Here is a 13,350-nt window from a genome sequence, read left to right on the forward strand (position 1 = left end):
TTTCATAATTAATGCTGTCTTTAGAATATAACCTTTTCTCTTACTTAAATTTACGCGTGTCTGTAAAGTTAGTTTAATAAAGTAACTAACAAGTTAACTTGTTAGTTACTTTATTATTAAACTATTATTAAACTAACTATTATTAAACTAACTAACTATTATTAAACTAACTTTACAGACACCACGCAGTTTCATCGGCGTAGTTACCATTCCCGTAGGGATGGAGGTATAAAATATAGCCTATAGCACTCAGGAATAGTGTAGTTTCCCAACAGTGAAAGAATTTTTCAAATCGGTTCAGAAGTTTTAAAGCCTATTCAACGCAAACAATCAAATCTCTCCTCTTTATAATATTTCTAGCTGACGCCGCACGGTTTCACCCCCGTAGGATTATGGGGATAATATATAGCCTTCCTCGATAAATGGGCTATCTAACACTGAAAGATTTCTTCATATCAGACCAGTAGTTCCTGGGATTAGCGCGTTCAAGCAAACAAACAAACTCTTCAAAATATTAGTATAGATTAGTTTATTATTAAACTTACTAAATGGAATAAAGAGAAAATGTATTCATTTTCCTCTTGGTCAGACCCAGGAATCGAACCCGGTACCAATCAGACTGACTACTAAGTACTTAGTACTTGGCAGTTATTCTTGACTGTACTTATCAGCCATTTAAATATTATCACTTACCTGTTATTTCAGGGTTCTTTAAAACAGGTAACTGTTATCTATGAAGTCATTGTGATGTGTAATTATAATTTTGTTGTGACTTCGTCTTTTTTACAATCATTTAAAATATTTTAAACTTTTAAAATTGGTACCATTAATGCCATTGTCGATTTAGAAACATTTAACTCTAAATTTAACTTTTGTTAAGCTGACAATGAACTAAAATTTCAATATATTTTTTAAAGCTGTAGTTAATATTCTTCTTTCCGTCTTTACAGAGATTGTCGAGGAAAAATGGACTTAAAGAAGAAGAATCGAGCTGGTACTGGGATCCACCTTCACAAGCATCTAGAAGTGACCATGAAATCGAAAAGCAATACAAGTTGCAAATACAAGCTTTACAAAGTGAATTATCCTCCTTGAAAGATCGGAACCTGCCAGATGATGTAAACAATGAAGAAGTCATAAGGCTTCTACAAGAAAATCAAAACCTCACATCCAGCTTAGAAGACTTAGATAACCAACACCAAATAGCTATGGAAAGGCTACTAACATTGAAAAAAGAATTACAGAAAAACTTTGAAGTCTTGAAACAAGAGCATCAAGAATTAAAAAACAGCAATGATGAATACACAGATGAAATAAAAGTATTATTACGTAAAATAAGTGAGAAAGATCAAGAAATAGAAAGTCTTAAAACAGCACATCCTGATTATGATACTCTTTTCCACAAATACCAGAACTTAGAAAGAATACATAGCTTGCTAAGGGAAAATGCTGAAAAGTTTCAAGAAGAAAATCAGGAATTACATGAAGAAGTTTTTAAATTACAAGAAAAAGTGACTAAATTAGAACATGATGCAGAAGTGGCTAATAAATTGAATGAACCGTCACACATGGTGCCGATGGATAAGTATGAAAACATATTAAAAGAATTAAATGATTTGAAACATAGGCGTGTCTCTAATTCAGTACATCTAGATGAAGTAAATATAGACGATAATGCTAAAAGTGTAATAGAAACACTTAAAAGAGATATAGATGACTTGAAATTAAAGTTATCTCAACGCGATAGAGAATATAATGAGACTATAGAAATTAAATTTATAAAACCAGATAAAATCATGCAGTTATATAATCGTTACGTTAATTTTGATTTACCTGTAGATTATGTAGGTGAAATCCCGACAGAAACAGAAAATGTTATCATGCAAAAACTAGAGGGTGTATTTAAAACTTTGAATTCATTTAAAATAGATATTGATGCTCTAGAAAACAAACTATCAGAAAAAAAGCTTTGCATAAATAATTTACAATCGCAAATTGAAGATGTGACTACGGAAAATGAATATTTGACATCCGATATACAGCACCTTGAGAGTGAATTGGAAGAAATGAAAAAGAACAATGATTTTCTTCTTTCAGAAATAGCGGCCTTAAAAAATACCTCTAAATTGGAACCAATCATTGAAACTCATGAAGACAATCTTGCAAAATTAGAGACTGAACTCGCTGATTGTAATAGAATAAACAAAACATTTGAATCCGAAATAAAAAGGATAGAGAACGAGCTAAAGGATGTACAAAATGAGAAAAAAATATTACAAGAATGCCTTAATGATATGAAAAATAAGTATACTTCAATGCTTAATGAATTAAAGATGTGTAAAGCGCAGACACAAGCTGTACAAGAACTAGAAAATAATGCAAATGTTACACATAGTGTTAAATTACAGGAAGCTATAGATAAAATAGATAACTTGCAAAAACGCTTACATTCCGCTAACTCTAAAAATGAACAACTTTCTATCGACATTCATATCCTGGAAAACGATAAAGTATTACTAGCTAAACAAATTGAAGACCTAAAACAAGAAAAACAGTCAATGTGCGATGCGCACAAAGAATTAGAGTATACAAACAATACTTTAAATAGCAGTATAAATGATCTTAAGAATAAACTAGATGAATCTATAAATCATAAACAAGATTTAGACAACAAGATAAAACAACTCGAGCATGAGATTAAAGCTAAAAAAAGAAGTCCACATATTGACTCAGAAAATACTCCTCTGAACGAAGATACAATAACTACAGAATCTGAAGCCATTGTTGAAAATGCATCATCTGTAACGATGACAGTAAATATGCGAGATAGTTTACTGCAAGAAAAATCAATTCTTGAAGAGAAATTTAAATCACTAACTAATGACTTTGTAAAACTTCAAAGCCAACAACAAGAATTAATTAATGAAACTAATTTATTAAAAGAAAAGATACTTATTGAGGCTCACGAGAAGTCTGAACTTCAAAAGATCATTAACGATTTAAAAGTAAAAGCTGATCAGTATGATGCTACCAATAATACACTCTTAATCTTAAAAGATGAAAACAAATACCTTTTAGATAAAAAATTACAACTTGAAGTAGAAATATCTTCCACGGACAACAAAATTATGGAATTAGAAAATGAATTTGAAAAATTCATCGCAGATATTAACGATAAAGATTCCATAATAAATGACCTTAACATGACGGTAAATAAAAATAATCTTGAACTTGAAAGTCTAAATCAAAATGTTACTGATCTTGAAAAAAGTGTTCAAATAAAAAGTCAAGAAATTAGGAACCTCGTTATAACTGTGGAAGAACTAACACAAAAACTAAACAGCGTTACAATCAGTTCCAACCAAAGTAACGAAGAATTGAGTAAGTTACAAGTAGAGAAAGAAGAACTTAACCAACAAATATACATTCTTAACGATGAAATTATTCACAAAAACTCGGAAATTTCTAAAATGAATGGTATAGTTACGGAATCAGAAAAATCCTATACAGAAATCAAATCACAATTAGACAGTAAAGATAAAGAAATAAAGGAATTAAAACAGTCCATTGTAGAATTAACAGACAAAATAAAAGCTTCAGAGAACACCACTCAACCAAACGATGAATATGCTAAATTGTTAGAAGAGAAACAGGCAATAGAAAAGGTATCAGTAGAACTAGAGAAAGTTTTAAACATAAAAGAAAAAGAATTAGTAGATACACAAAATAAAATGGTGTTATTAGAAAATACAGTTAAAGAATTGAAAATTGTCATAGATAATGCTACCATTGAAAAGAATGACATTATAAATTTAGTGAATTTAAAACATAATGAAAGTATACAATACCACAATGAAATACAGAGGTTAAACCAAGTTCTACTTGAACAGAATAATGAATTTAAAAAAATTATCGAAGAAAAAGATCTATTATTAAAAAATAATACTAACTGCACGAATTGTGAATCATTACAACTAAATCTCAAAGAAAAGGATGACATACTAGTGGCATTAAATAAAAACGTCACAGAACAAGAAAAGTTAAAAACGGAATTATTAAACGCAAGTGAAGCATTTAAGAATCTGACGAAGAGATGCGAAGATCTAGAAACAAAGTTAGCAATGCAATTGGAGACTGTAAAGAAATTGACGGCAGAAAATGTACAGGTAGGTGAATTGTGAAAAAAAATCAATTTGTTGAAAAATATATCTCGAACACAGATGGAGTGGACTTGTTAGGAGGAGGATGAAAATGTACACCCCTTTCGGTTTCTACACGACATCGTACCGGAAATCTAAATCGCTTGGCGGTACGTCTTTGCCAGCCAGACCTGGACCGCTTAAATAAACTCAATCGGCCTAGCCATGGATCGACCCAGGACCTCCGTCTTGTAAATTTACCGAGCATACCACTGCGCCACGGAGGCTGTCAAATCGTCGATCATATTTACCCTGCGTCGTCTTACATAGAAATATCTGTGGCATGTCACACGATGCGCTCCGGCGCCGCACCGTACTTGCAACCACCGACACGAGGCGGGGAGGGGTGAATGCGTTGCGACGTCGGAGCGGCACCGCTCAGTTGTTTATACGTCACAACTTCACAATGATTTACAAACTGTACAACGCTGCTACGGCGCCGCTGCGACATAACGTTGCGGCACCGCACCGCTCTTGTACCCGCTGATACGGTGAACTCTTTGCGATGCGGCGCCGCAACGCACCGTGTGCCCTCGCTCTGACTCGTTTCCTTGTCCTGCTCTTAGTTGTCAGAGCAAGAACAGAACTCCTCGCGCGAGCTGGAAAGGTTGCGCCACCACCTCGTGGAGTTAGAAGAGAACTACACCCAGGAGCTCATGGCTTCTGAGCAGAAGCTGTGCGAGTGCCAGGCCAGGCTGCATCAGGTCGAGGAGAGGGCTAAGCAAACCAGCACCGTTTACACCAGCAATAGGTAATTTTAATCGACTGAAAAGTCTGTAGCTAAGTTACACATAAATTATCTTTCTACAAACGCTATCGCTTCGAAAACTAACTAAAAAAATGTATGACAATGATATATCCAATTTATAGGTTGATTGTTTGATGCATGCCATACATTTTTATGTTTTCAAAGCGTTAGTGTTTGTAGAAGAGAACGCCTTTTTCCTTATAAAGGTACATCATCATCATCATCATCATCATCATCATCATCATTATTAACAACCCATATTTGGCTCACTGTCGAGCACGAGTCTCCTTTCATGATGAGAGGGGTTAGGCCACTAACCACTACGTTGGCCTAATGCGAATTAGCAGACTTCACACACTAGGGAATTAAGAAGAAACATGATATTTAATTTCTTAAAATGCACAAAACTGAAAAGTTGCATGCCCCAACCCAAACAGGTTTAGTACTGAAAATTGCAGAGTTGGAAAAGTCGAATTAAAGTTGTCGGTCATCTAATCCTCTCTAAGGTTAAGTGGCAATCCGACTTAATCTTATAGACCTAATGTTAAGTTGGATTATAGTAATCGCTATTCATCATCATATTAGCCGATGAACCGTCCACTGCAAGACATAGGCCTTTTGTAGGGACTTCCAAACATCACGATCCTGGGCCGCCTGCAACCAGCGAATCCTTGCGACTCGCTTGATGTCGTCAGTCCACCTCGTGGGGGATCGACCAACACTGCGCTTTCTAATGCGGGGTCGCCATTCCAGCACCTTGGGACCCCAGCGTCTATCGGCTTTCCGAACTATGTGCCCCGCCCATTGCCACTTCAGCTTCGCGACTCGTTGAGCTATGTCCGTGACTTTTTTTCTTTTGCAGACCGCTTCGCTTCGCTTCGGTGTTATAGGTTTTCAATTTAATACTACGATGTTATTTGGGATGATGACACGGTTTCTATATATATATTTGATAGACATTCGGGTTAATAAGGTCTATATTAACAAATGAATACATAAAAAACCAAGATTGTTTGGATGTTTGTAACATAAATTAATAAGATTATAAAATTAGAAAGTCAATTAAAATTCTTTTAACGTCATTAGATGAAAATTCATACATCTTCAGCTTCCTTACATTCAATGTGACATTTTTCTTTATATGATGTATAAAACATATATAACTTATGCGTTTATGCATAACAAAGGTATTTGTAATTTTGTTTTAGCGCACATATAAATTTAGCGATCTCGCTCAACTACGACGTCAATCTTTCGTGCCATTTGAAAAAGCGTTTTTTTAGCGATCTATGACCCCTCAAGTCGTTGTTGCTCTGAAACTAATGATCGCAGACACTCTGTTACTTCTACAAAATTGCTTTACTATTAGCATACTCTTAACTTATGTACAATTAAAAAAACTGTCATCATTCCTATTGTTTTTAACCATTTTTTTGCGATGCTATGATACAAACACTTTCATACATATCATCATGCCTCATTCCCAAGGGTAGGTACATACATCCTTTTGTCCTTGCGCATCTTGCATTTTGTATTCTTATTAACCCTTTCATACAACTTTTTTTTAAACAAGAATATGTGCCATATCTTTAAAATATGAGCAATATTCCCATTTCCCTCCAACTAGTCAGGAAAGACTGTATTAAGAGTGGGTACGACAATAGTCCAGGGCAATAGGGCAGGGATCGAACCACCACCCCGATGATGAATACGACCACTTTTACATTTGAGCTATCGAGACTAATAAGAGACTTTGTCAGTTTGAGGTACTTGTGATCTGGCTTCTATTGAGAACGTTCCCAAAGCATTCTTCTTCCAACATTTCCATTTACTCTTGCCTTAAACATCTTTAAGTTTCTATTCTCTACTTCTCTAAAGCAATTGACACAAATAGCTGGCAGAATAACCCTACTACTCTTCCTGTTAGATGCTTGTGGCTTAGGTATTGGATCAATAATTCTTTCAGCGATCCTTGGATTCACGCCTTTTAGAATGTCAGTTTTGTTCCATTATAAATGCCGAATAATTTCCATTACAGCATTCGAGCCAATCAAGAAGTAGAAACGCTGAGGAACCAAATCAAGCTATTGGAGAAACAGCGTGAAGAAGTACAAGCTAAGCTGAGCGAAGCGGACGACGCGAGGAGTAGAAGCGAAGCAGCGCTCACCAACTTGCAAGTTGTGCTGGAACAGTTCCAATTAGGTAATTATTCATGAACTTGTGCTTGTGATAGATTTGGATCGGATTTCCAACGGATTGCCAACCCGAATTAAAACAGCATTATGGGTCTGAGCTTCAAATTCTCACCTATATGGAGATATCAACAAAATTAGGCTGAAATTTGATGACTACTGGTCGACGCAAAAATTATAAATAACACATCGATAACATTTTATGCATGTCGAAATCGAAAAAATCAACAATACTTTTGTTGATTTTTGTCTGATTTTTTAGTATGTTTTTGGGCCCATTTAGGTATCCAGAGATGGCAACTCTCAATAAGTTGTGGAAAAACTTGGACGCAGACGAAATATCGCGAAATTTTGGGCTCATGTCTTGGTCGCGATATGCATGACATCACGGAGATCGCGACCAGCACACGATCAGTTTCATCGAACATCAAGCCGTTAGCGCTGCGGGCAAGGCTTATCGGATGGTCGGTGGCTAGCATAAGGACTTTGACTGTACAATTTTATAATATAAGCCTCAATAGCTCAACGGTAAGAGCGGTCGGACTCATCACCGAGGGGTGGTGGTTTGATCCCCACCCCGTTGGTCTATTGTCATACCCACTCCTAGCAGTCTTTCCCGACAAGTTATGGCAAATATTCTTAAAAAAAAAAACAATTAACCAAATACAAACTCAACGTTTCAGACAAGGAAAGAGACATCCACAGCGCAACAGAGAAAATAAGAAACCAAATGGAGGAGGTCAAACGCCAAAACGACGCGTTACGCAACGAAATAGCGCGACTGAATGGAAAACTAGAGGAGTCTGTCGCCGGCCTGAAAGCTGCTACCAGGCTGGGCGATCAGGTCGAGACGAAGACGGCACAGATCAACGATCTCAAGGAACAAGGTAAGTTTACGTGTATTCGGGGTATGTGATCTTCAAAATAGTCATACATCCAATTTAATAATACTTTATGATCCATATGTATGTTTTTCAAATGACGTCACGCAAGGAACTAAGGAAATTATAATTTGGTATTTTTTATTTTGTAGGATTTGTCAAGTTATGTGATATTGCAATCAAGCGCCAAAACCATTCTTGAATTCTTTGCGTGATTCATTGAATGGAACCAGGCGGAACTTTATGGAAGTCCAAGAAATACAATGAATAAAATAAAATTTTACAAAGTTCTGTGGTGTATCTTTGTCATATCCTTAGACAAAACACCCTCGAAAATTGCACTTAAGTGAAAAATGACTTTGTTATTCGTTAACTCATTGTACTACCAACTTCCGGATAGTAACGCCTGTGCTATACTAGAAAATGTATATTTCATATTTATATTAGGATACACTTAGAATGAATTTCTAAAGATCTTGGAAACCTTTTTAAACAATAAAAAAAAGCTTAAACTTTAAGAAAAGAAAATTATTGAAATTAAAACTTAACTTTCTCTTGTTTTATACTATTTTATCATCTTCTTAGCCTTTATTTCGGGATTGCATCAAATATAAATACCCTATCAGTCAATATTTTTTGATATACACCAGGATTATACCTGGGTATCATGAATATAAATTATTGGTTGTTCTTTTTGATACTTATGCTTTCTAAAATTTTTGGAAATTCTACATGTCTTTTATATCACCAATAATGTAGTGTTAATATTAATTTGAAAAGAAGTTTCATCGAAGTAGCATAGTGTGCGGGCGCTGGCCAAATATCAGCTGGTAATTCTGGGGTAGGTTCGCCCCCAGACTATCAGTTGGTATCACGCTGGACCCCGCACTGCTTCCGTAGAGTTAGCCAGACACACGTATCCAATCAAGTAAGTTCACGTGCTCGATCAAGTAAGTTTTGTTTGTCACGTGCTCGACCGAGTAAGTTTTGTTTGTCACGTGCTCGGCCGAGTAAGTTTTGTTTGTCACGTGCTCGACCGAATAAGTTTTGTTTGTTACGTTTTTTATTGACGTTGCCGTTGTGTCTTGCTTTGAACGTGTGTCTTATAGCGCCCACCATTGACAGTGAGGAACGACAGTTTATCAGGATTTAAATTAATTACATTTAATTTTAAAAAAGAAACACCATAATGTAATTCTAAAATTGTTATTTCATATGGTTCCTGCCTATATACTATTTAACTTTGACTGTAATGTTCAATTCTTATTGTGCTATTGGAATATCAACTTTAATTTTATGATGATTTAGTACATTTAAGATAATCACCATTCGTGCTCTACTGTCAATGGTCGCCTGTTAATGTTGCCGTACTTTAATAATCATACAGATAAAAACGTTTTGAAAAAATGTCCATATATTGTTGGAACTCTCTAACATTTTTAATCATTTAGAAACTGTATGACTGTTAAGCTGAAGTATCCATGTATCATATTGTGGAAACACTGTATGTAGTACGAGTAAGTATTGTTTTCTTTTATATTTGAATTTTTCTTTTTCAGTTATGCTTGTTGTTTATTTTGATTTTTGTCGTTGTTGTTTGTAAATGTATGTACTAGACAAAAAAAATCGATTTAAAGTTCTGTTAGAAGTGAGAAACATTGAAATTTTCTTGCTCAAATAGTACTACAATGAGCGATGTATTTCGGATGCATTATTTGCAAGTAGCGCCGTTGAATCCTTCCCTACGATCAGGATTCCAATTTTGAACCGCTCGCTTCGCCCGTAGTCCAATCTTAGAATCCTTCGCTTTCTCGGTAATTAATACATGCACTGGCAAGCAATAATTATCCAGCCTAGCGATTATTATTATTGTTAAGCTTGAGCAGCATTCAAGAAGCTTCAGACCTGCTTCGGTCTAATCTCATTTGGTAACTGTGAGACGTCGTGACGCCGCGGCTCAGCTGTCACTGTCACAGTGATGTCATGACAGCTGATGTCGCGCTCCACTCAGATTACCATGTGGGGTTCGACTGAGGAGTGTGGTATCACCATCGTGACGTCGTTTTTTTTTCACAACTCCTAAGGTCAGCTTGAACAAAAATTGCCAATACAAATAAAATATGGCAGAAATTTCACTTTTTCAATCAAGTTGCAATTGACAATGTTCCATATGTCTGTGAAAACAGATACTTTCCTTGTACAAGTACCAGACAAAAACACTATACTATTATTGATATATATATTGATATTTAAAAAAAACTATCAATAGTATTCATAATAAGATTTTAGCAATAACGTATGAATTAAATTGTAATGGCGATTTTCGAACAAGCGAACCTTAGCTTTATGTCTTACATTCAAATCATAACATATTTAAAGTTACGATTTGAATAATTTTAATTGTGTTTATTTATTGATGACACAAATCTCTTAACTAATCTGAAATGAGAGATCTAGTAATATTCCTTTTCTACGTGAAAAGTTTTGTAAAGGATAGTAATACTTTTAGATTTATCATTTCAGTATTAATTAGAAAATTGTGTACAGCTGTATACAGTATGGATTTTTTTAAAGTACGTGACTAAATCTGGAACTTGATTCTTGCCCAAATAATTCCACGCAGACTCTAGAAATTCATGAATGAAACAGCCATTTGTTTTTATTGTGTCGTATTTTGTTTTTAGTTATTGATATTCGTTAAATTGGAATTAGATTGTTTACTTCAATTTTGATAGTGTATAAATATGATTTAAATACCGGCTCTGTTTTTGAAGTCGGTCAAAATAAGTGGTCTATGGAGCCATACACTATTTTCATCAATGTGTTAATTTCGTGTAATAAAAAAATTTATGAAGAATAACTATTTTAAAACATTAAAGATCGTCATAATAATGAAACAATCTAATTCCAGCATCACGCGCAATATTTGTTGCACCTATGTTGTTTTAAATGTTTGTTGTTGTTGAATGTTATTTTTTTGTTTTTGTTTCAGTGATGTTTTCTTTTTGTTTCAAAATCATGCTTATTTCGCCATGAGCGAATTTAGAAATTAAAATTTGAAAATGAAATTAGTGAAAAATGGAATATGTGACCCTTACTTTAGAGATGAATATTATTTATTCCTTTTGTCACAGAACAAAACAAGACTGCAAATACATGCGCGGACACGCTTGCGATGATCCGCACACGCAAAAAGCGTTAGCTTTTAGCGTTGTCTGTTCTGTGGTTTTCTAAATACCTTACCTACCTACAAAACTTTAGCATGGTTTTGAAACAAAATTTTCTGTATTTTTTTTATCCCATCCAGTAGAAGAAGTAGAGAAGACCCTCACAATAGCCGCATTGTTTCTGAGTATTACTTCAGGTACTGGTGAGTATTAGAAATGGGATCGGGCAGCGCTTTCGCCGACTTTGGCAATTTCACTTGGCCATACTTGTACCTTAGCCAAGTTACAGCCCGATTTATTTAACTCATCAAGCGTTCTCTTCTTTGAAATGAAAGAAAATTTACCACGTCACGACTATTTTACGAAGATAAATTTTCTTGATACTTGGCGCGTAATTGGTTGAAAAAATCTTGGCTATACAACCAACTTGTGACAAAGATTTGTGTGATACAATTACTTATCAACATTATATGTCAGTATCAAATGCAGATATCGAGACATGAGAAAATTTAGCCGAGCATGTCCATACTAATCCTGTAAATTTAAATGATCTGTAAGACTTTTTGGAATGCAACTTGGCGTATATTTCCGAAAATGAAATGTCACACTAAGCCAAATAAAAAAATCGCAATTTCAATATTTTTTTTTACTATATAATCTTATAGGGCATTTAGCAAAGGGTTTACGACATGAAAATAATAACAACAAATACAAGCCAAGTTATGACAAATGTTTGGCATTGTTTGTCAAATTCAAATTAAACGCTTTGGGTATTTGGATAATGTATGAGTGACGGTGATCAATTGCCATTACGAGTGTCAGTGCCGTTCGTTCCCTGCCCAGTGTCTGAATAATACTTTGATATCGTGCGAGCTACATCATCCTTCGACGACAAGCTGCATGGTGAGAGTAGACATTGATGGATTTTATTTTTATAAATTATTTTAAATGTGGAAACATTCTTACATCACTCTAAAATGATAACAACGCTCTACTTTATGCGTTATTAGTATAAATCATAATATATAATAAATATATGCGATACTGATTTATCGCAATAGCTGAGTGATATAGTATGTTTCGACTTGAATGATTTTGTTATTAGTTTTGTAAATATTTTAGAGTATTAATTAGTGTAGTTTTTTCTTTATGTACATATAAAAAATAGTTTTGCATTATAAACTATATATTAATACAAACCTCACATCACCAATAGATTGGTAACTCAATTGCTTTTGAATTCTTGGTTTTTTGGGAGGTTTTGACATAAATTATATCAAATAGCGTTTTTAGAAATGTTAGTTTCCAATCGTCTTCATATTTCCTTTGTATAGATAATGTAGTATAGATAATGTAGGTACATACATTATCTATACTAATATTATAAAGCTGAAGAGTTTGTTTGTTTGAACGCACTAATCTCAGGGACTGCTGGTCCGATTTGAAAAATTCTTTCAGTGTTAGATAGCCGATTTATCAAGGAAGGTTATATGGTATCTCCGTATTCCTACGGGAACAAGAACCACGCGGGTAAAACCGCGCGGCGTCAGCCAGTACATTCATATTGCATATTGTGAAAAGTCACAAGCTATATCTAAGTGTTACCTTTGTGTATATTTGAAAAGGAAGAGATCCTTTTCTTGAATTTGTATGCATAAACAAAAAGCAGTGTACATTAAAATTGCTGTCCAAGATTTCTTTATTAAGTAATGTCCACATTACTATTTTTATTAATATGTAAATAAGACCTTATCTGGATTATTCATTCAAACACGAACTTTATTCATACTACCCCAGTGCGAGCTCTCCAGGCGTCGATAACCGCTGCAGAGGAGAGGTACTACAGCGCTATATCCAACCAGCAGGACAAGGTGGACAAGAACCTGGTGAAGAACCTGGTCGTCAACTACGTGCTTACGGCTAACAGGAATGACCTTAACAGGTACTTCAATATTCATAGTTCAAAATTTATTTATTTCAATTAGGCTTAGTTTACAAGCACTTTTGAAACGTCGAGTTAGGTCATGATTGCTGGTGAGTAAAGTCGAAAACTTAAAATTTAAGTTACGAGGGTTCCAAAGCGCCTTGGAGCCCAAAACAAACTTAGCCAAGGTTTATATTTTTTAGTTTATCACCATTTTACAAACTTATCTAGAATAAGTA

The 13,350-nt window shown here is 34.7% G+C and overlaps 1 protein-coding gene across 2 annotated transcripts in view; it reads left to right on the forward strand.

Annotated features, from left to right (window-relative positions):
* LOC112055658 (thyroid receptor-interacting protein 11) overlaps positions 1-13,350 on the forward strand; it is a 74,931-nt gene that overhangs the window by 56,654 nt on the left and 4,927 nt on the right. For both annotated transcript variants that reach the window (XM_052886899.1, XM_052886900.1), the window contains 5 exons: positions 951-4,166; positions 4,766-4,950; positions 6,986-7,149; positions 7,823-8,026; positions 12,985-13,129. In XM_052886899.1, coding sequence (XP_052742859.1) covers positions 951-4,166; positions 4,766-4,950; positions 6,986-7,149; positions 7,823-8,026; positions 12,985-13,129 — 3,914 coding nt within the window. The remainder of the gene's footprint in view (positions 1-950; positions 4,167-4,765; positions 4,951-6,985; positions 7,150-7,822; positions 8,027-12,984; positions 13,130-13,350) is intronic.

Source organism: Bicyclus anynana, chromosome 18 (genome assembly GCF_947172395.1).
Source record: "Bicyclus anynana chromosome 18, ilBicAnyn1.1, whole genome shotgun sequence".
Lineage (NCBI taxonomy): Eukaryota > Metazoa > Arthropoda > Insecta > Lepidoptera > Nymphalidae > Bicyclus > Bicyclus anynana.